The 21074-nt window shown below is 25.7% G+C and overlaps 1 protein-coding gene across 1 annotated transcript; it reads left to right on the top strand.

Annotated features, from left to right (window-relative positions):
* Positions 1–14708: 14708 nt before the first annotated feature.
* On the top strand, positions 14709–18128 carry LOC111303796 (zinc finger protein WIP3-like). The gene is made up of 2 exons (XM_022900239.2): positions 14709–15458; positions 17245–18128. The coding sequence occupies exons 1-2, from the start codon at positions 14823–14825 to the stop codon at positions 17680–17682; spliced, it is 1074 nt and encodes a 357-aa protein (XP_022755974.2). The 5' UTR covers positions 14709–14822; the 3' UTR covers positions 17683–18128.
* Positions 18129–21074: the final 2946 nt, after the last annotated feature.

Genomic DNA, 21074 nt, shown 5'->3' with positions numbered 1-21074 from the left:
AATCAGAGTTCTTCGTTGGTTTAGACAGAGGGGAGAGGAAAAGAAAGGAAGAGAGAGAAAATGATAAGGGAATTGTGAGAAAAAACTGACCTTCAGTCTTATATATCCTCCCCAAAACGATATCGTTTTTGCGTTAGTAAACCTATAGGATCCGCACGTTTTACCAAGATTCGACCCGACCCGAGCACCAACCCGTTTTCGACTCGTGTGCGACCAGCGTCTCCGAGCCATTTTTCTTCCTCAAACCGAGTCGAGCCGAGCAGTTCCCAGGTTTTTTTTTTTAATTTTTATTATTTATTTATTTATTATTATCATTATTATTATTATTATTATTTGTTAATTAGATTAGAATTGTTTAATATTTTTTATTTTATTTTTAGTTTATTTTTATTTATTTTTATTTTATTTTATTTCTTTAAATAAAATTAAAAAAAAATATTTTTGAAGAAAAGTTGAAAGTGTGGTGCATGTTTTTCTTCATTTAAAAAATTAGATCCAAATTGTCCTAAATCTAAATAAAATAAGTATACTTAGATATTTATAATTGTAATTTCATTTTAGAGATACTTTTAAAATTAATTAACTAATTTAACATCAAAGACAATAAAAATAAGATATTGAAGATGAAGAAAAAAAACTTAAATAAATAATTTTTAAATTGTTACAAAAAATGAATAAGAAATATTAGATTTTGATTAAGTTACTATTTTAATTAGGATTTTGATTATGTTAAATTATTTTAGGTTTTAAATAACTAATAGGTTGTTAATTTTTAAAATCAATTGAAATCGAGTCAAGTTAGTTTATATTTTATAATTGTGTATGTCATATTATTTTTAATTAAATTAAAATTTAAAATGGGTAAAAGGTTTATTTATACTCAATTTAAGTTTTCAATTGTTTCAGGTTTGAATTGATTAATTTATGTTATTTAGCTATATTTTTATGACACTGGTTATAAATTTCAAAAAAGAGTGAGAACACAAAACAATGAAAATTTTAGCATAAAAATATAGAGATACTAATAAAAATTTTAGAAGAAAATTCTTAAATCAAAGTTTTACAAAGATTAAAGGATAAATCTTTTTTTTCGAAGATTTTTATATTCATATTGTAGAAATTTTAATATAGATCAACAAGTTTATAACCATTCATTTATTGATCAAGCTACTGTTATATGGGTTGAGAGGAACAATTCAAACATTTCATTCAAACAATTCAAACATTTCAAGAAGACAATATAGAGTTAAACATTATTTGAATTGTTATGACTTCTTATAATATTCTTTACTCTTTCCAAATGTAAATTGATTGGCATCAAACTATTAAAAAGCCATTTTAAATAATGGTAATAACAATAAAGAAACAATTAAAAATATAATATCCTTTTGTTTAGAAGAAGAAAATTTTTATGGAGAATGCAAGGGTAATTATTATCAATGTAATATTTTTTTAATATTTTGGTTTGTTTAATTTTTATAAATTTTATTTAGTAAATTTGTTCTTATTACTTTATCACATATATAACAAAATTTTAACCGAAAATTATATACTTAAAGATAGAATTATAAGGCAAAAGTTATTACTTTTATTGACGACAGAACACTCCAAAATTTTTAATTTTTTTATATGTAATTGTACTTTGCTAATGGGTACGGGAGTATATACACTTAATAATTTAATCAAATCAGTAATAAAACTTATTTACTATATACTATTTTACAATGAACTAAAAATTTTGAAGAATACCTTAGAAATGTTGAATTAATATATATTGTATATATTTATTTAATTTAGTTTTAATACTTGCATTATATAAAAAGTTATGATTTTAACTTATTATTATGTGTTAAACTACTGATAATAAATTAAAAGCATTTACTCATGCTTTTTAGGTTATTTACATGTGAACTTATTCTTCTTTTTTTCTCTACCTTATAAATACATTATCTAGCATACATCGTGATTACTTTCTTTTTGAATATACATAAATCAATGATAATATAGTAGTGGATAATTAATAACTTAGTATTTAATAATTAAAACTTAAATGTAATTAGTATAATTTAGTAGTAATTATCGATAACTTAATAGTAAATTAGTAATAACTTAATAATAAATGAATGATAATTTAGTAGTCAAAGTTGATAACTTTTTAGTAAATCAATAATAATGCATAATACTTTAATGGTAAATCAATTATAATATATTATAAATAAAACATAGCGTAGTACTAAATTAATGATAACTTAACAAAAATAAATGATAACTTAGTAGTTAATTATTAATAACTTAATAATAAATTAATGATAACTTAATAGTAAATTAATGATAATTTAATAGTAAATCAGTTTCAGATTAATAGTAATTAATTAATAATAATAAATAATAAATAACTTAATAGTAAATAAATTATAAATTAGTAATAAATAATTGATAATTTAGTAGTTATTTATTGAAAACATAAAAATAAATCAATATAATTTAATAATAAATCATCGATAGTATAATAATTAATCAATAATAATTTAATAGAAAATTATACATAATTTAATATAAATCAATAATAACTTAGTAGTAAATTATAAAAAATTTAGTAATAAATCAATGATAATTTTAAGATAAATAATTAAAAATTAAGTAGTAAATAAATGATAACATAACAATAAATATATAAAAATATAATAGTAAATTATTGATAATTTAGTAGCAAATTAATAACTTAATAATAAATTACTAATAATGTAAGAGTAAATTATTAATAATTTAATTGTAAAACAGTGATAATTTATCTGTAAATTAGTAGTAAATCATCAACAATTTAATGGTAAATAATTTATAACTTAATAACAAATTATTCATAAATTAGTAGTACATTATTTATAGCTTAAAAACAAGTAACTGATGACTTAATTGTTAATTATTGATAACTTTTATTATATTTGAAGTTGCTAAATTGAACCATGGGTATTAGTAGAAACGAAATCAATACTTTTATTTTAGGGGTTAAGATAAACCTATCATGAACATATTCAATAAAAAATTAGTGAAAAAATTATAAACTTGAATAAAACAATAATGCTATTATATAAAAAGAAAATTATCTCATATATTATTAGTGAACTCTTAAATTTCATGTTTTATAATTGTAAATGCATAACAATATATTAGTAAATCAATTATAGGTTAATAAAAAATAAGTCATAATTTAATAGTTAATAATTGATAACTTAATAATAAATTAGTGATAACTTAATAGTAAATCAATTTCAATTTAATAGTAATCAATTAATAAACTTAGTATTAAATTATAAATAACTTAATAGTAAAATTAATAATAATTTAGTAGTTAGGAATTTTAAAGCAAAATCAATACTACTTAGTAGTAGTTAATAATCAATAACTTAATAGTTAATCAATGATAACTTAATAATAAATCATGGATAATTTAATATAAATAAGTAATAACTTAATAATAAATCATGGTTAATTTTGTAATAAATATGTGATGATTTTGTAGTAAATAATCGAAACTAAATAGCAAATAAATGAAAACATGTAGTAAATACATAATAACATAATAATAAATTATTAATAATTTTGATATAAATTATTAATAACTTAGTAGTAAATCAATAATAATTTAGTTGTAAATCAGTAATAATTTAATAGTAAGTTAGTTAATCATTGATAACTTTATAGTAAATCATCAATAAATTAATAGTAAATCAGTTATAATTTTATAACAAATCATCAGTAACTTGGTACGCAGCAAATCATCAATAATTTAATAATAAATTAATCATAATTTAGTAGTAAATCATTTAAAAATTAGTAGTAAATCAATGTTAATTTAGTAGTAAAGCATTGATAATTTAGTAATATATCATTGATAGCTTAATAGTAAATCACTGATAATATAATAATAAATCAATAATAATTTAATTATCAATCATTGATAAATCATTTTATATTTGAAGTTGTCAGAAATTGAATCTTGGTTACTAGTAAAAATGGAGCTAAAAATTTTATCTTTTAAACCTTAGGATAAATTTTATAAAAGGTTACAAAAATTTTCATCACAAGGTTATTAAAATTTTATAAAAAATTACCAAAATTATATCATAAATTACTAAAATTGTATAAGAAGTTATTAAAATTTTATCAAAAGCAATCAAAATCAAAATTATGTAAAAATTTATCAAAATTTACTTATATTATACTAAAATAAAAATTAAATTATTAGTGTTTATCATTATTATCATAGCATAAAAAAATTATTTATTAATATGAATTTTTAAAGATGAAACAAAAACTAGTTGCATTAAAAACATTACTCCCTCTATTCCATTTTCTTTATCTATTTTTCTTTTTTTTGAGATGCCCTAAAATTATATCTTATTTTCTTTTTTGAACATCTAAAACTCTTACTTTTTATATTTTAAAATTTTTTATGATTTTTTTTTTACTTTTTGACATTAAAAATCATGGAATTTTAATAACAAATTTTAAATTTTAATATTAAATTTGTTAAAGTCAAAATTTTTTTCTTAAACTCTGTAAAAGTCAATACATAACAAATATTTTGAGACAGAAAGAGTAAAAAAAGTTTTGTACATTCACATTGCAATTGTTGCAATTGAATGACTAAGGTTTTATAATTGTTTTAATACATATAAATACTTTGACAGCATTCATTATTTGGATTGAAAGAGTTTTTTTTAGATGTCATTAAATCGAAATTAAGTAATTTGGGGAAGACATTCATAGTGATTGTAGATGATTTATTACATGTATGGTTTATGGTAATATATATATTTATATATATATATAATGAGCAAATTTTTATCGTTCAATTCTTTTGCTAATATGATGTTTCAAATAAAAACATTTACTATAACATTATAACATTAACTCTTACTATTGGGTTTGAATATTACAAAGGAACATTTATATATATATATATATATATTCATACTTACAAAAGAAGATGAATCTTCGATGGAATTTTTTTTTGGGTTGATCTATCCCTTTGGTTGGAGAATGAAGGCCCTGGTAAACCCTTAAGACAATAGTAGCGGTTGCTAGGATCCACCCTATTTACCCTTTTGAGAGTTTTGTTTTGAGCTTTTAGATGGGATTGAGGCAAGCACCCATTTCATGTCTTGCATGGGTCTCGCACCACTCTTGGTTTTTGACTATTCTCATTTTCACTTGCCTATTTGATGGCATAAAAAACCTTTCTCTTAGTATTTTCATATTCGACAAATGATCAAGTTGTTAGGCAAAAAGCCCCAATCAATTAATTAAGCCATTCACACTAGTAGAAGCAAAACCAAACCATCAATCAATCTCACAAGAAATAATAATTTAACATAATTTGACCTAACTAACTTACGTTCACAGATAAGAAAAAAAATTTACTAGTTATAGAGAATTACAAACATACAATCAAATCAATCATTCACAATTAATACCAATAGACCCTGTCAATCTCCTCTAATCATATGAAATATTTTTAATCCAAATAAATATATACCTATGTGCACCTATACACCATACCTATATAGACCCTTTCAATCTCCTTTAGTTCACTCACAAACATTCAAATATATACACCCATAAGATGTAAATCTCTAATAGTCTTATGAGGTGTTTATCTCATAAAATCCTATAACTTTTGTACATTTTTCCTCATACTTAATCATATAAAGACTTCATTTATTTATAAGTATACAAATTAAACTTGCCCATTAAAATTTTTTTTTCTCTTAGAATTCTTCTTCTGCAAGTTTTTTTATCTATCAAGTAATATCTAATTAATCCCAAACAAATCTTTTATGAGATTTGAGTTACTATTCTTAACAATCTCTACCTTGACTCAAATTTCATCAAATCATCTATCTTCATGCTAAACATGCTTGGCTCCACTTGCAATAGAAGTCTTACAATATTTTTTTTATGTGTCATACTTCACAAAAATCAATCATCAATTCTTAAAATACGAACTCAAACTCTTCTCTTGAATCAAGCTTCTCTGGGTTTATCTTTTCTCATATCTTAAACTTTTAGCTCTAATTTAGCTTATTGGGATCACGATAGCTTTGATAACACTTGATAGGTAACAAGCCTCTAATCAATCAAGCCAGCAAAAGTAAAATCAAGCAATAAATCAAGTACACAAGAGATAACAATTTAACGTGGTTCGGCCCAACCAACCTATATCCACAGATGAGAAAAAGATCCACTAATTATAGAAAATTACAAACATACATCAACAAATCAATCTCACTCAACAATTAAGACTCATAGACACTTTCAATCTCTTCTAGTTTTATAGAGTATTCTCAACTTAAACAAATATATATCCATATGTACCCATGCACCATATCTATATTGACCTTTTTCGTCTCCTCTAGTCTACTCATAAATATTCAAACATATACACCCATGAATGTAAATATCCAATAGTCTAATGAGGTATTTATTTCATAAAACTTTACAATTATCTTACATCTTTTTCTTATACATAATCCTATAAAGACTCCGCTTATTTATAAACATACAAAATTACCTATCAAGAATTTATTTTCTTTTTGAATTCTTTTTTTGCAAGTCTTTTTGTTCATCAAGCAATATTTAATCAATTTCAAATAAATCTATTATAAAATTTAAGTCACTATTCTCAATACAAATCACTTACCATTTCAATACAAGATTTTTCTTCTAGTTAAATTATGAATATCATTAGTTTTTGTCTATTTTCATTCGTAATTTAAAATTTTTTATTTTTTTTCATCTACAATCTTTTAACTTCATTTCAAATCTATCAATATGTTAAAATATTTTAAGCAAGTACTTTCATTTTTTCATTGTGTGATGATGATGACAGATTCAGAACAGTTTTCAACAGTTTAGCTAAAAGGGCATTTATAATAATGAGGATTTTATTTTTGAAGTCTTTGCACTTGTTTGTAAAAAACAGGCCCAAAAGGTTTTTGTTTAGCAAATACTTATGTTGCTGTACTAACTTTGATATGGGGCTAATGGACAGCCTAGGGCTCCCATCTTCCAAAGATGAAGCTCATGAGGCATGAGACTTTTCAGTGGCCCATAAATCTTGTTTTACCAAATAGAAGTCTAAAACAGGAACTAAAACCCAAAAAGAAAAAGAAAAAAGAAAATGTAATTATATGTACATATATTAGAAAATCATTCCATCCACCCTCATATATAGTTTTTGAAAAGAAATTTGATTAAAAATTGGGTTTTATGTTATGTGAAGAATAATTCATTTGGATTAAGGAAATAATTGATATAAAAATGATGAAGAAAATAACATTTTTAAAAAATTTAAACCCTCAAGTGACTATTTAATAGAAATAATGGTTTTTTTCTTGTAATTATGTTGAAAATGGTTTTATTGAATCTACAAACAAAAGTATCAGATGACTGACCTTACAAATGCAGGAGGCATTCTTTGAAAATTATCTGTTAATTTTCTAAAAGAAAAACAGAACAAGCACAGGATTAGAAGGTTCTGTAACAAAAAATGAAGTAAAATCAAAGTAAATGCTTTAGAAGAAAAAGGCAAGTACATAACCCTGAATAATATGTTATTAGTCACGTGAGCAGTTAGTAAAATATCAAACTTTTAATTTTATTAATTGGAATTCAAATTCTAATAATTTTAAAATTATTATATTAAGATTGGGGGGTCAAAATTAAGACAAGAAACAGTAAAGACATAACCTTTCAAAGACTTTTGTAATTAGGTTTCAGGTGTTGAAATTATAACCCAAGGTTTGGTATGCTCCCATTTGGGATAGTAATCTCTCTTTCGACCCCTTAAAACTGCCATTTATTTGAGAGTAGACCCAAGTCAAGGTCAATTGCTTAGCTGAATATACAACATCATTTTATTTTTTGGGAGAAAAATTTAGCTACTAGCTTGACCAAGCAAAAAACAAATATTCTTTCCTAGGCAAAAAAAAAAAAAAAAAAACAAAAGGGTTTGTCAATAACCTCCCTGTTACGAATTGAGAAAGTTGTCGGGTAATTAAGGTGTTCCAATCACCAATCTTGGAAATGACTGACTTAACCAAGACTAAGCAATGCTTTGATTTGATGTCAACATTGCGTATAGAGATCTTTCAGTTCATTCATAATAGTTAATTCAAGTTTATCTTAATTAATTCCTAATATCGCTTTTAAAATGTGATATTTAATGAATATAAATAATTATGATCGTATAATAAAAAATATATATCTTTTTAATTTTTTAAGTGCGAATGTATAATGATACGTAAAAGATTAGCTGTAATAAAAAAAAATTGTTATTTAGTTCTATATAACAATGTGAATAAGTAACTATAATTGGCAATGATCAAATTAAAAAAAAAATAAAACTTTTTTTTAAAAAAAGAAACAATTATCCTCCGATTCACACCGCAATCATGTTAATAAATAATTCAAATATGAATGGATGAAGGAGTTAAATGACTGACGATAACATCTTTGCTCAAAAAAGTGATAAATTAGATTAAAGTACTTTCACGCGTTTTTGAAAATTGAAATTAAAACTCCATCGGGTTGATTGAAGAATTGAACAAATCTTAGTTTGACGAAGAACCAATTAAGCTCCCAATGTTGACTCTAATGGGGGTGGAGGGTGGAATAATGCAGATTCTTGTTCTACACTTGCAATCATCATAACATTATTTTCTTCGTCTCCCTCTAAACTTGGAAATCTGGTTTACATATAAATTTGACCATTGATTCAGTCTTGTTGAAGTGTAATAATCACGAAGATATAACCCGGTCTAAGGGATAGTTTAATATTACTATTGTTCCGGTGAAAAAAAAATTTTGATTTGAAAAAATTCGTTTGAAAAATATGGTTAGAGATTTCAAGTATTAAGTATTGTCGTGAAAAAATATTATAAATAATTGAAATATCTATAAAAAATTCATAAAATAACATATTAAAATTATAAATAATATAGTGTTTTTTTTTTTATTTCAAACTAATTTTTTCATTAAAAACACCATTTTTTATTGTTTAATGTTGAAATTCGATCAAAAGTAATTTTTGATAAAAAATTATTTTTAACAATAATATTAAACAAGGCCTAATAGTATGGTTGACGTAAGACTTACTTAGTGCCTACAAAATCATGATGATCAGTAGTGGAATTCAAGTTTATGATCTCATTTTACATTTTATATTTTTCATTTTTTTAACCACCAAATTCTTTTAATAAAAGAAATTAATTAATGATCAAAATCAACACATAATATATGACAATTTAATCTAAAATTAAAAACTAAATTCATGTATTAAAATACCTGAATTTAAAATTAAAAATTTATTAAATTTTGATTTTTTTTAACCATTTAAACAAAATCTTATCAGTTGTACTTAATTGCCTTATATGTATTCAGTAAAAGCAGTAATCATGATTTCAAAGAAGAAGTATAAGCTAGAGTCTCATTTCAAAGACCAATTATATCCGTCAATTTTCAAATTCCATGATTTCGGCTAATCAACCAAAATTTGCCAAGAAATCCCAAATAAATAAAATAAAATTCCTTTTGAAATTATATTAAACCAATACTAAATTTTTATTTTGGACACTGACATCATATGACTTCATCTACAATTTTTTTTGAGGATGACTTCCTCTGTAATTAATTTCAAAAGGAGATAGAGATGGGACATTTTTTTGTCTACGGAGTTGGAACATTTTAGCATATAATATCGGAGAGTAGCGTGAAATGTGGGTTCCAATTTTAACAGCAGTAACGTTTCAAAATCTAAACGCATTGATTAAGTTTATGTGAATTTTTTAACTAATTAATTTTATGTGATTTATTTTAACTATATACTAGAGTTTGGAAGGATCATAATACGATTAATTATTATTGATCCTTGATATTTAAATAATTTTATAATTATTATTTTTTAATAAAAATAAAAACAATTTGAAAAAAAAATTCATCATATGGCAATTAAGTAACAATAACTCATCACATGCCAAACATTAATAACTCAAACAATAATAACTTGAAAAATTGTTATAGCCAAATTCATTTTTTAAGTGGATGGTGCAAGAAAGATATCAAGAACATTAAAAATTATAGACTAAGAACTAATAAAAATCATTAAATTTCAAATTTTTTCTTAAATTGACATCTTGTGCACAACCTAAATAATACAAAAAAAATTGTTTTTTCCTTCTTTCATCTGTTACAAGAAAAATGGGGATTAAAAGTGTATGGATTCAATACAAATTTTCAAAACATTTCGTTAATCTTTGATTATCTTTGAAAAAAACGAAAGGAAGAAAGATCGGGATTAAAAATGTATGAATTCAATACAAATTTTCAAGACATTTCGTTTCTCTTTTATTATCTTTAAAAAAGAAGAAAGATCTCTAAGTCTATGCTCTGGTCTTTCCTTCACATCATGAGGGGTGATAATCTCATAGAAAAAAAGTTTTACATAGTAAAGTCATAACACGAAAAAAGTTGTCTACTAGAGTTTACCTAACTTGAAATAGCTAGAAGGCTTGGCTAATAATAGCACAAAAGTAATATTTGTCACGGATTTGGAATTTGGCAACTTGAAATGGCAATGGAAAGAAGCTGTGAAAGCAATTTACTGTGCTCAAAAGTTGTATGTGTATATAGTTTGCCTAAACAAAGACTTTGTGTTGAATTTTCTTCGTCAAGGAAAACCTAAAGGCTAAAAGCATACACAAAGAGGACATAAAAGATGTGACTCTAATTTGTAATTTGGCAATCTTTTATTATGGGCTCTTGTTTTAGTCACCATGAAGAGTAGTTAAATTGTCAATCAATGTTTTAAAAGGTGACCACGCCTATTGTTTTAATTATATATAATCAAATTTAAATCAAAGGGTGACCCTTCCTTTTTAGCTCTTTTTTTAGGCTTTTAATTGATTAAATAGTTAACTAAAGGTGATTTTGTTTAATGGTATTGGTTTGTGATTGATTGAAAAGGCTTTAGCCTTTTTTTTTTTTTTGACAAAGTAATCAAACATTAGCTTTGGGTGATCATTGATCATACCAATTTTTAGTCTAATCAATGAATTAAAAAATTATGTAAATTTGCCAACTACTAACAATCACTTGAATTATTGTAGAGTGCTAAATTCTTAATTAATTTCAATAACCAAAATTTAAACTATGATAATTTTAAGTACTTAAAAAATTTTGTAAATTTAATTAATGGGGAACAATGTAAAATTGAATTGTGTTCCACTTATAAGCTTTATGATTATACATCTATGAGTTAAATCAATTGTAAATTTGAATTTTTGCAGGCATCAAATAGTTTCTATTATGGGCGATCTATTTTCCAAAACCAAAATGTCGATCAAATTGGATAAATGTGTACAAGTTTTCATATAAATTAAATATCCATATATCTATTAGACAAAATATAATATTAATTACTCATCAAATTATTAGATAAAAAGTTTTATATAGAGGTGTTCTTGGGCAGGGCTCATAATTAATATTAATAGTTTATATACTTGTTCAAGCTGGGTCCGATTGAAAATTTCGAATCTTAAAATTTTTTCAAATCTGACTCAAATTAAAAAAATAAATCTCAAATTTTCTCATTAAACTTAATATATATAATTAAAAATTTAAAAAAAGTATGATTAAATTAAGTTTAATGAAAGTATATTTAATTCACATATATATAAATTAAAAATAAAAATTATATAAAAAAGAATTAAGTTTAATAAAATATATATAAGTTTTATTTTTAATTTATATATAATTTATATATATATATAAATTATATATGTGAATTTAGATCCGGCTGAGTCGAACTTGGACTTTAAATCATTTGTTCAAAGTTAGACTTAAATTTAAACTGACCTAAAAATTATGTCCGAACTCATTTAATAGATTTTAATTTTTTATCAAAACCCTCTCAAAATTTAGATGAATAGCTCGACCTTCGAATATGTCTAATTTTATACATGGCATTTAGTAAATCTGGATTTATATCTCAACATTTGCAATTTTTTTGGCTACTCTCAAATTATAATTTTTTTAAAAAAATAATTATTTATAATTTTTTTCTCTAAAATTATATGTGATAATTTATAATTAAATTTATGTTAACATGTTCAAAATAGAGATCGAGTTCAATTTTTCATCCTTATATTGTCCAACTATAAGAAGTTCGAACTTTAGACGTTAACGTAAGAATAAACAGGTTTAAAATGGAAAAAAAATTTACATTTATATTGGTTAAAACAAGACTTGAATCTTTGTTATATTATACTTAATTTTTAAGAAAATCTGATTAATCTATAATGTTTGTCAATGGTATAGATTATTTATAACCATAGTGAATAGTTTTTGTGATAATTAATTAATAAGGGTTGTTGAGTAGTAATTTACAAATGAAAAGTTCAATGTGATAATTAATTTAAACCCAAAGGTAAGAAAATGACTTTACCCTCTTGGAAACGAAAGTTAATTTTGTCAAAAATTGAATCTTTATTTTTCAATGACTAAGATCACATTCTTCCTTTCACATATTTTCTTTTTCAATTTGCCCAAACAACATAGCTATAAATATTATTTTTTTAGGATCAGAATTTGCAATTAAGATTTATTATGTATAAAACATCTTCCTTCATAGTATTGAAAAAAAAAACATCATTTTACATTTAATCTACAAACACATAATTGTTGACTGATTTATACATAAATTGACATAATATTGAAATTGATTTTTGAGAGTTACGAGTTCAAATGAGTTTATACACGTAATATTTTTTTTAATTAAATAAATATAAAAATAAAAAAATTAACCAATATTTTAAGTACTTGTTAACAAAATTCTTTTCTCTTTTTTTTTTTTAATTTTAGTTAATCTCTTGAACATAAGTGTAGTATGAATGGTTGAAATAAAAGAGTAAAGGATGGGGAGTTTGAAAACATGAGGAGGTGGGGCAAAAGAGAATCAAAAGGCATGCAATAAAAATACAAAAGGAAAGGGTTAAAGATGTTTTATCCCCTGAAAATCCGCTCAGAAAATCTTGTCGGAAAAAAAAAAAAATTGATAGAGAGAAGGCTTAAGCATAGCTCCAAAATACCTAGAGGAGTTTTCTTGCATAATTGGGGAAATGGGGCCAATCTTTTTTTCGTGTTTGTCTAAAGACCAGAAACACAAGCACTTCGTGAACGCTAATGCAGTTAAAATTTTGAATCCTTAAAAGATTTGTTTGTATAATATGTTCATGCACTCGTGTTAAACCTTTATAACTTATCTTTTAACGCCATTTTAATTTCAACAAATCATATGAATAATTTTCATAAGATCGATCTTAAATATTCGATACGACAAATAAATTAGTGTGAAAAGAGAGAATGGTAGGTGTGAGTGAAGACATGATTTTATTTAAAATAGATATCACTCTGTATTAACTCAAATGATTAGAGTTGATATCAACACCTATGGTTTTTTTATGGATAATTAATCCATGTTATATTCATTGACAAACTGAACTTTACTGAGTCAAATACTATACAATAAAATACGTGTGTTTCTCAATTTTTTAAAGCTATAATAAATGTAAACGCAAGAAATTTAATTTTAGCAGTAATTAAGTTTAATTAGGTCTAATGGCAAATTCATGTTTGTTCAAAATCATAGTTAAAATTATGTCAAGATGTTGAAAAAACACGGTGTATATCACACTGATTTCATAAAATCATATGTGGCAAAAGGGATTTTTCAGCAGCCCATGTTGAAATCATGCCTGCATACCTGTTTTAACCATACATGTATATAAGTCTAATTTTATTCAACATGCCAATAAAATTCTATTTTCCTTTGTGGATATTAAACTGAACTCATTTGAATATATTATATATTAATTTATAACATTCTTTTTCAAGAAAACATAATTAAATTTTTTTTTTGTTTACCTTTTAATATCGTTTTCCTATTCTTTTAGGTATTGACCAAATGCTTAATTTCCTCCTTTTATATAATTCCCTCTTCTTGAGGTTATTTATTCTAATGTCAATGTATTTTATGAGAAATGTGAGATTATTGGTCAAATTCCATCATACGCTGGAGGGAAAAAAGGCTTTCGTAAAGGAAAAACCTCAAATTAAGATCAACCTGTTGCTAAATCTTTTTTTCACACACATACATATATATATACACACACGCATACATGTAATTTGCAATTGATGCTAAATTGTTAATTAAACATTAATATTAAAATTGATAATTTTAAATATGATATAAAAATAATATGAAAAAAAAAAATAATATAGATTAAAATTTTGATAAAAAATGTATACGAATTTGGAAAAAATAAAAAATTATGTTTTCTATTTATTATACTAACACATGTTATGATAAAATAACTTTCATATTTTATACATATATAATATAAAAAAAATACAATATAAATACACAAATTATATATGTAGCAGCTCAGACTATTCTAGGATTCTCTTCATTTTAGGGGAGTCTGATTATTTATGCATGTCATTGTCTTTAAACCCCACCACTAATCTCTCCTTCATTTCACTCTCATACTCTCTCTAAATCAAACAACTGCCAAAGGTGGAAAAAAGATAAAGGGGAGAGGAAGAAGAAAAAGGATTACTTCTTCCTAAAAGACAAACCAAACCAACTTTCACAAATCAACTGCTATACTTGCAAGGCTTTTCCAACATAAAGTCTGGATATAAACCAACTTGAGGAGAGAAAATTAATATCCAAAGGGAGAAAAAAAGAAACCCTCCCACTGATGAAGATGGGTTTTAGGAGCTACCATGTAGAGGACAAAAACTTGTGCTCTCAAGCTCCTACTTTCATTGAATGGCTTAAGCCATCTTCATCACTATCATCATCCTCATCCTCTTCTTCTTCTTCTTCTTCTTCTTCTTCTTCTTCGTCTTCGTCTTCCTCTTCTTCTTCTTCTTCTGTCACTCAAGAAGTTCAGTTTATGAACCCCATGACTATCATGAAACTGCCGGTGGTCTCATTTCAACAGCAGCAGCAACAAGATTTTCATCAGCTGGGGCAGGAAACTATTCAATGTCTACCTCTTTTGAGCAGGCTCAATGAGAACAAACCATTGAAAGAGGAAGGTGCTAGAATAATGCAAAAGGAAATGGGTATTGGGAATGTTAAAGAAGAAAAGATAGAGAAAGTTACAGTTTCCTTGCACATTGGGTTACCTAACAGTACAACCAGAGATAATCCTGTTGTTGAAAATAAGATTTTTAAGGAAGAAGAACCCATCAAGAAAACCATCCATGGATGTTCTTTCAACACAGAGAGTAGGTTTTGGATCCCAACTCCAGCACAGATCCTTGTCGGGCCGATGCAGTTTGCTTGCTCTATATGCAGCAAGACATTCAATAGGTACAATAACATGCAGGTCAGTGTCTTTATCTTTCAAATTCTTTAATTTTATAAATTAAAGCATGTACACTTTTTTATAGATTTTTAATTTTTAACTACAAAGAGTTCAGGGATTATCCACAAAAGATGAAGAAACTTTTTCAATTGAAATGTATTCATGGCTCCAGGCATGGACATGATCAAGTTTTCGGATATTAACACATCCATTTTTTCTTGGTTTTGTTGATGCAAAAGTAATAAACTAATAAGATTAATCCTTCTTGCATTCAAAATCATTCTTTTTTAATCAATTTATCACTCTTTTAGATACCTCAAGGAGTAAGCGGTTTCAAATTACTTGTAACTAGCTACTAATAATCAAGGAAATTTTATGGTAGTTTCCTTCCTTCCAATGACTCGTATGGTCAAGATTTTTCTTTCCCTTTTTGGTTTATGAAAAAGGAAGATTTTTTAGCTTTATTTTCTTTTGTTGGAAGCATTTTCAAACAGATAGATATGCTTTACTTTGGATATATATGTAATTCAATGTAGCAAATATATTTGCAGTGCAACTTGATGCTGAATTATGTACTTAGCTTTATGTTCCTTTGTGATTTTGATGTTATTGAGTTCCAATCATATGTCAATTTTTACCATCAATCAATGTACACACTCGTTTAATTCACCTATCACCATGCTTTTTCATCCATTGGAATTTCATAGATTAGATAGAAATTAAGGAAGAAACAGCTAAAAAACAATAGAAATAATAATTGAGAGCCTAAAAACTCCAAATTAATCATTCTAAATGACTCAATAAGCATATTCCCACTCTTAATTAGTCCTACTAGATTGCACTACATCTTATCATTTTCTTTTCCTTTTAACCTTTAATTAAAGTAGTTTTATAAGAAGTGGCAACATTTTAAACTATTGGTTAATTTGCAAGCAACATTTGAAAATGAAAGTGTTTTAGACTATATATTATTGAGGTATAACCATTTTTAAATGAAAATTGAAATAAAAATTGGCCTATAGTGAATAGGAACGATACTTTCTTTACCCTCTCGTATAGATGATCTGTTCCCTTTAATTTGTTACGTGAATGTCCCTCCATGATTAAGAAGATTTAACTAATCCACATCCAATTTCTTTTGACTTTTGTCCTTGGTTGCTTCCTTTTTGGGCGGAAAGCTATGGGGGAAGAACGCAAGCTGGGGTAGGAAGAATTTTTTTTTTTTTTTAGATTTTAGTTTATAAAGAAGTGGAAGTGGTAGGAAATTGAAATTGATTAGGATAAAAGGGAGATCCTCGTTATTTATAAATTTCTCTTCTCAATTTCTTTTTAGATGGTGGCCTCCTTTGTATAAAAAAATTTGATTAGAAAGAAGAGGGGCCAGGGGTTTTGAGAGAGTAGTTAATTTTTTTAGCTTTGGATTCTTATCTTTAGTGCGTAATTTTCACTCTTTAATCACTTTAATTATTCAACTTTTAATTAAAAGACATAGCCTAATGATCCTTGTAAGAGTCAATGGTTAGCTTTTGCAAAGTAATGATATCCTATTCTTAAATATTAGTAGATGGATTATTCCCCTTAAACAAATTAAATACCCCAAATTCAATTTTTGAAAAAGAATGATTCACCTATGTTCTATAACTATAGCTGAAATGCAAAACATCAATTCTTTAATGCATGATTTTCTGTTTTTCACAATCTATTATATGAACTTTGAGGTATAAATTGATTAACATTTAAGGCAATAATTGTGTATTTCTAAATGGATCGAAAACAAGTAAAGGGGGTTGAAATTTTGTTGGTACAGATGCATATGTGGGGGCATGGATCTGAATATAGGAAAGGGCCAGATTCACTTAAAGGAACACAACCAGCAGCAATGCTGAGGCTGCCCTGCTATTGCTGTGCTCAAGGCTGCAAAAACAACATCAACCATCCGCGAGCAAAGCCATTGAAAGACTTTCGAACACTTCAAACTCACTACAAAAGGAAACATGGTGCAAAGCCCTTCATGTGTAGGAAATATTGTGGCAAAACATTTGCTGTCAAGGGGGATTGGAGAACACACGAAAAAAATTGTGGCAAGTTGTGGTATTGCACTTGTGGCTCTGATTTTAAGCACAAAAGATCCCTAAAAGATCACATTAGGTCATTTGGCAAAGGCCATTCTCCTTATCCTTCTCTTGAAGGATTTGAAGATGACAAGGAATGCATCACTGGCTCTGAAGACGAATTTGCTCACTAGATCACGTACTCATCAGATCGATCCAAGTATCCATTTCTCGAAAGCTTTGATTTTTAGCCTGTATGGAGATTTAGAAGAGTAGCTTTAAAAGTTTCTTAGGCTTATCCTATTAAGCTTGTGCTCGGTAACAAAAAATTCTCAAACAAAACATTGCATTGAAGGCAAAAAGAGGGAGCGGTTTGCTATGGAGCACTTGCTGATCAGGACTGAACCTCAGTAACTTTTTTAGAAACTTTGTGGTAGCTTCGTATATTGGGAATAAAATAAAAAGGGTTACCTCTAATGGTGAAGTAGATGAATTTTCTTCCCTTCAATGATGAAGATTTCATAAAAATTGGGTTCCTTTTTCCAAGGGAGAAAATTTATCCGCTTCATTGCTAACTGGTAATCTTTAATAGGATCGGATTGTATTGTTTTCTCTAGACAATTAATTATCTTTTCTGTTTCGTCTCTCTTGTCTATGAGTATATTGATCATTTTCAAATCTTTGTTCATTCAATCATGTTTTTATGTTTAATTTTAATTCTAAAGTTCAAGTAATTATATTGTTTACATGCGTAAGAAAAGTTATTCATGAAACTTACCATATGAGCTTCACATAAGACTATTAAATTGCCAAATCCAAAACTTTTCTTTGAATATACATGTAGTTCTTTTGGGTTTATAATTATGTGGTGATATAAAATCTCATTTTTATATAACTTCATAGATGTACAAAAAAGTTTTAACTTTATATAAATAAAAATTGTAAAAATGATGTTAAAAATCATTTAGCCAAAGTCACTGCTTACAAATTTTTCATTCTTATCTAGCAATTTTCGAAGGCCAGGTGGGGGAGAGAAGTCTTATTTGGAGGCTTTCCTCGAATCATCCAATAAAACTGATTATAACATCATACAAGAGAATATATATGAAGGTGGTTTAGTAGTGTTGGATCCAAGATTTATTATCGAGAGCCTTCATTTATAATATATATAATTATCAATTGATTTATCCATTTTATCCATAAACACCCTATCCAACAATATGAATCCGTCTATTAATGAATTTATTTATTAATTATTATATATATATATATATGTAGTAGTTCACATGATACCAAAAAAATTGAATAGGGTTTTGCTTTTGTTGTATGTGTGAAAAGAGGACTTTTGGTAATGACTTTTTTGGAAGAAGACATAAAAAAAAAAAAAAAAAAATCATAGAGACGGTTTGAAATTTAGTTCCTGTGCTGGTAGGCTTGAGCGAATGAAAAAGTAGTGGAGAAAACGCGAGGCGTATGATTTTTAGTTAGAAAAGGAACCATGCTTTGTCGGGTGTTAATTGGAATAAAAAATGAACAATAAGGTAAAAGTGTGCTTGATCTAATCTTTGGTTTAGTTGCTGGTTTTAGCTCAACTCCTACTGCTGGAATCCCCGACAAGCCCAAAGGTTAAAGAATCAAAGAAAGAAAGAAACATCCCCATAGCCGATCATTTGGATTTTGGCAATCGGCAACAGCAGTTTTTAGCATATTTTGAAAACCCTTTTTTTTTTTTTTTTGTTAGTTTGGGATAGGAAGAGATTTTATGTGTTAAATTTTAAATTTATTGAATTTTTTTTAAAATTATTATACAAATCAAGCATTCTTTGTCTAAATTTGGGTTATTAATGTATCGTTACTTCTGAATATTTGATTCCCAGCTGAAAATCATTGCTCTTTTTTGTTTAGCTAGATGGATTCGGTTGAACAGATAATATTAAACTTGATAATTTAAAATATAATATGATATTAATATAATTTTTAAAAATATATAAAAATGATAAATTTAAAATTTTAACAATAATTATATATAAATTTAATAAAATTAAAAATTTTATTTTATATTTTTACGTTAATATAAATTATGATATATAATTTTTTATATAAAATTTAATATATAAAATATATCAATTTTAATATTTTATATAATATAAATATACGAATCATCAAATTTATATATTAAATATTATTATTGTTGTTATTATCACCTAAAAAAATGTAATAATTACATGGTAAACGAAACAAATTTGGTTTAGTTGCTGGTTTTAGCTCAACTCCTGCTGCTGGAATCTCCAACAAGCCCAAATGTTAAAGAAACAAAGAAAGAAAGAAACATCCCCATAGCCAATCATTTGGATTTTGGCAATTGGCAACAGCAGTTTTTACTTTTTTTTTTTTTGTTAGTTTGGGATAGGAAGAGATTTTATGTGTTAAATTTTAAAATTTAAATGTATAAAATATTTTTTAAAAATTATTATATAAATCAAGCTTTCTTTGTCTAAATTTGGGTTATTAATGGGCAATATTGTTGCTTCTAAATAGTTGATTCTCAGCTGAAAATCACTCCTCTTTTACTTTGCTAGATGGATTTGAATGATAAGATATTATTAAATTTGATAATTTAAAATATGATACGATATAATAATATGATGTGAATATAATTTTAAAAAATATAAAAATAATAAGTCTAAAATTTTAATAATAATTATATATAAATTTAAAAAAATTAAAAAATATATTTTATATTTTATATTGATATAAATTATAATATATAATTTTTATATAAAATATGATATATAAAACATATAAATTTTAATATTTTATATGATACTAATAACGAATTATCAAATTTATATATTAAATATTGTTATTGTTATTGTTATTATTATCAACTCCGAAAAAAAGTAATTATTACAGGGTAAAAGAAACAAATTAATTATAGTATTTTAGATTAATCTGGAAAACTAGCCCAGTAGGAAAGCCCACTATAACGAACACATTTTCTGATTAGGCCACAAACCATGAAGTCCAATTTTCTCTTCAGATCAGGATCACCGAAAACATTCGGCAAAATTGAACCGACCCAAAATTTTATTTGAATTTTTTCAAGAAAAATCAAAAGAATAAATTGCTTTTGAGTCACTGAGACTCCACATTCCCCACTTTTCAAAATTTAACAGAAAAAGTGCTTAAATCTATCAAACACATCCAATCAAATCACTGAAAATTTCCCCCAAAATAAGCACAAAACTTAAAAACTACCGCCACATATGGAGATTTTTTTGCTAATGAAGCACCGAAACCCCATAACATTGGATTTTCTTGAATGGAAAATTTCTAGTAAATGACACAACATTTGATGAAAGTTACACCCTAGTTTTTCACACCTATAAACTTTTCAATCAAATCAGTACATTACCAATGATCATCATATAAACCATTTTGATTGCATGCACCATGTTGTGCCATGATGTAGCATTTTGCGTCTCCCACCTCCGAAAGTCCAGTGTCAGTCCAGGAAGAAAAGGAGCTGCCAAGTAGTACAAGGAAAAAAAGATCTGTTGGATTACACAGTTTAGATTACCACCTG

The sequence above is a fragment of the Durio zibethinus genome, chromosome 13, assembly GCF_047325235.1.
Source record: "Durio zibethinus cultivar Kanyao isolate XHJ-2024 chromosome 13, ASM4732523v1, whole genome shotgun sequence".
In the NCBI taxonomy this organism is placed as follows: domain Eukaryota; kingdom Viridiplantae; phylum Streptophyta; class Magnoliopsida; order Malvales; family Malvaceae; genus Durio; species Durio zibethinus.
Note: the sequence above shows the minus strand (reverse complement) of the source record. Positions and strands in the feature narration are given on the sequence as shown.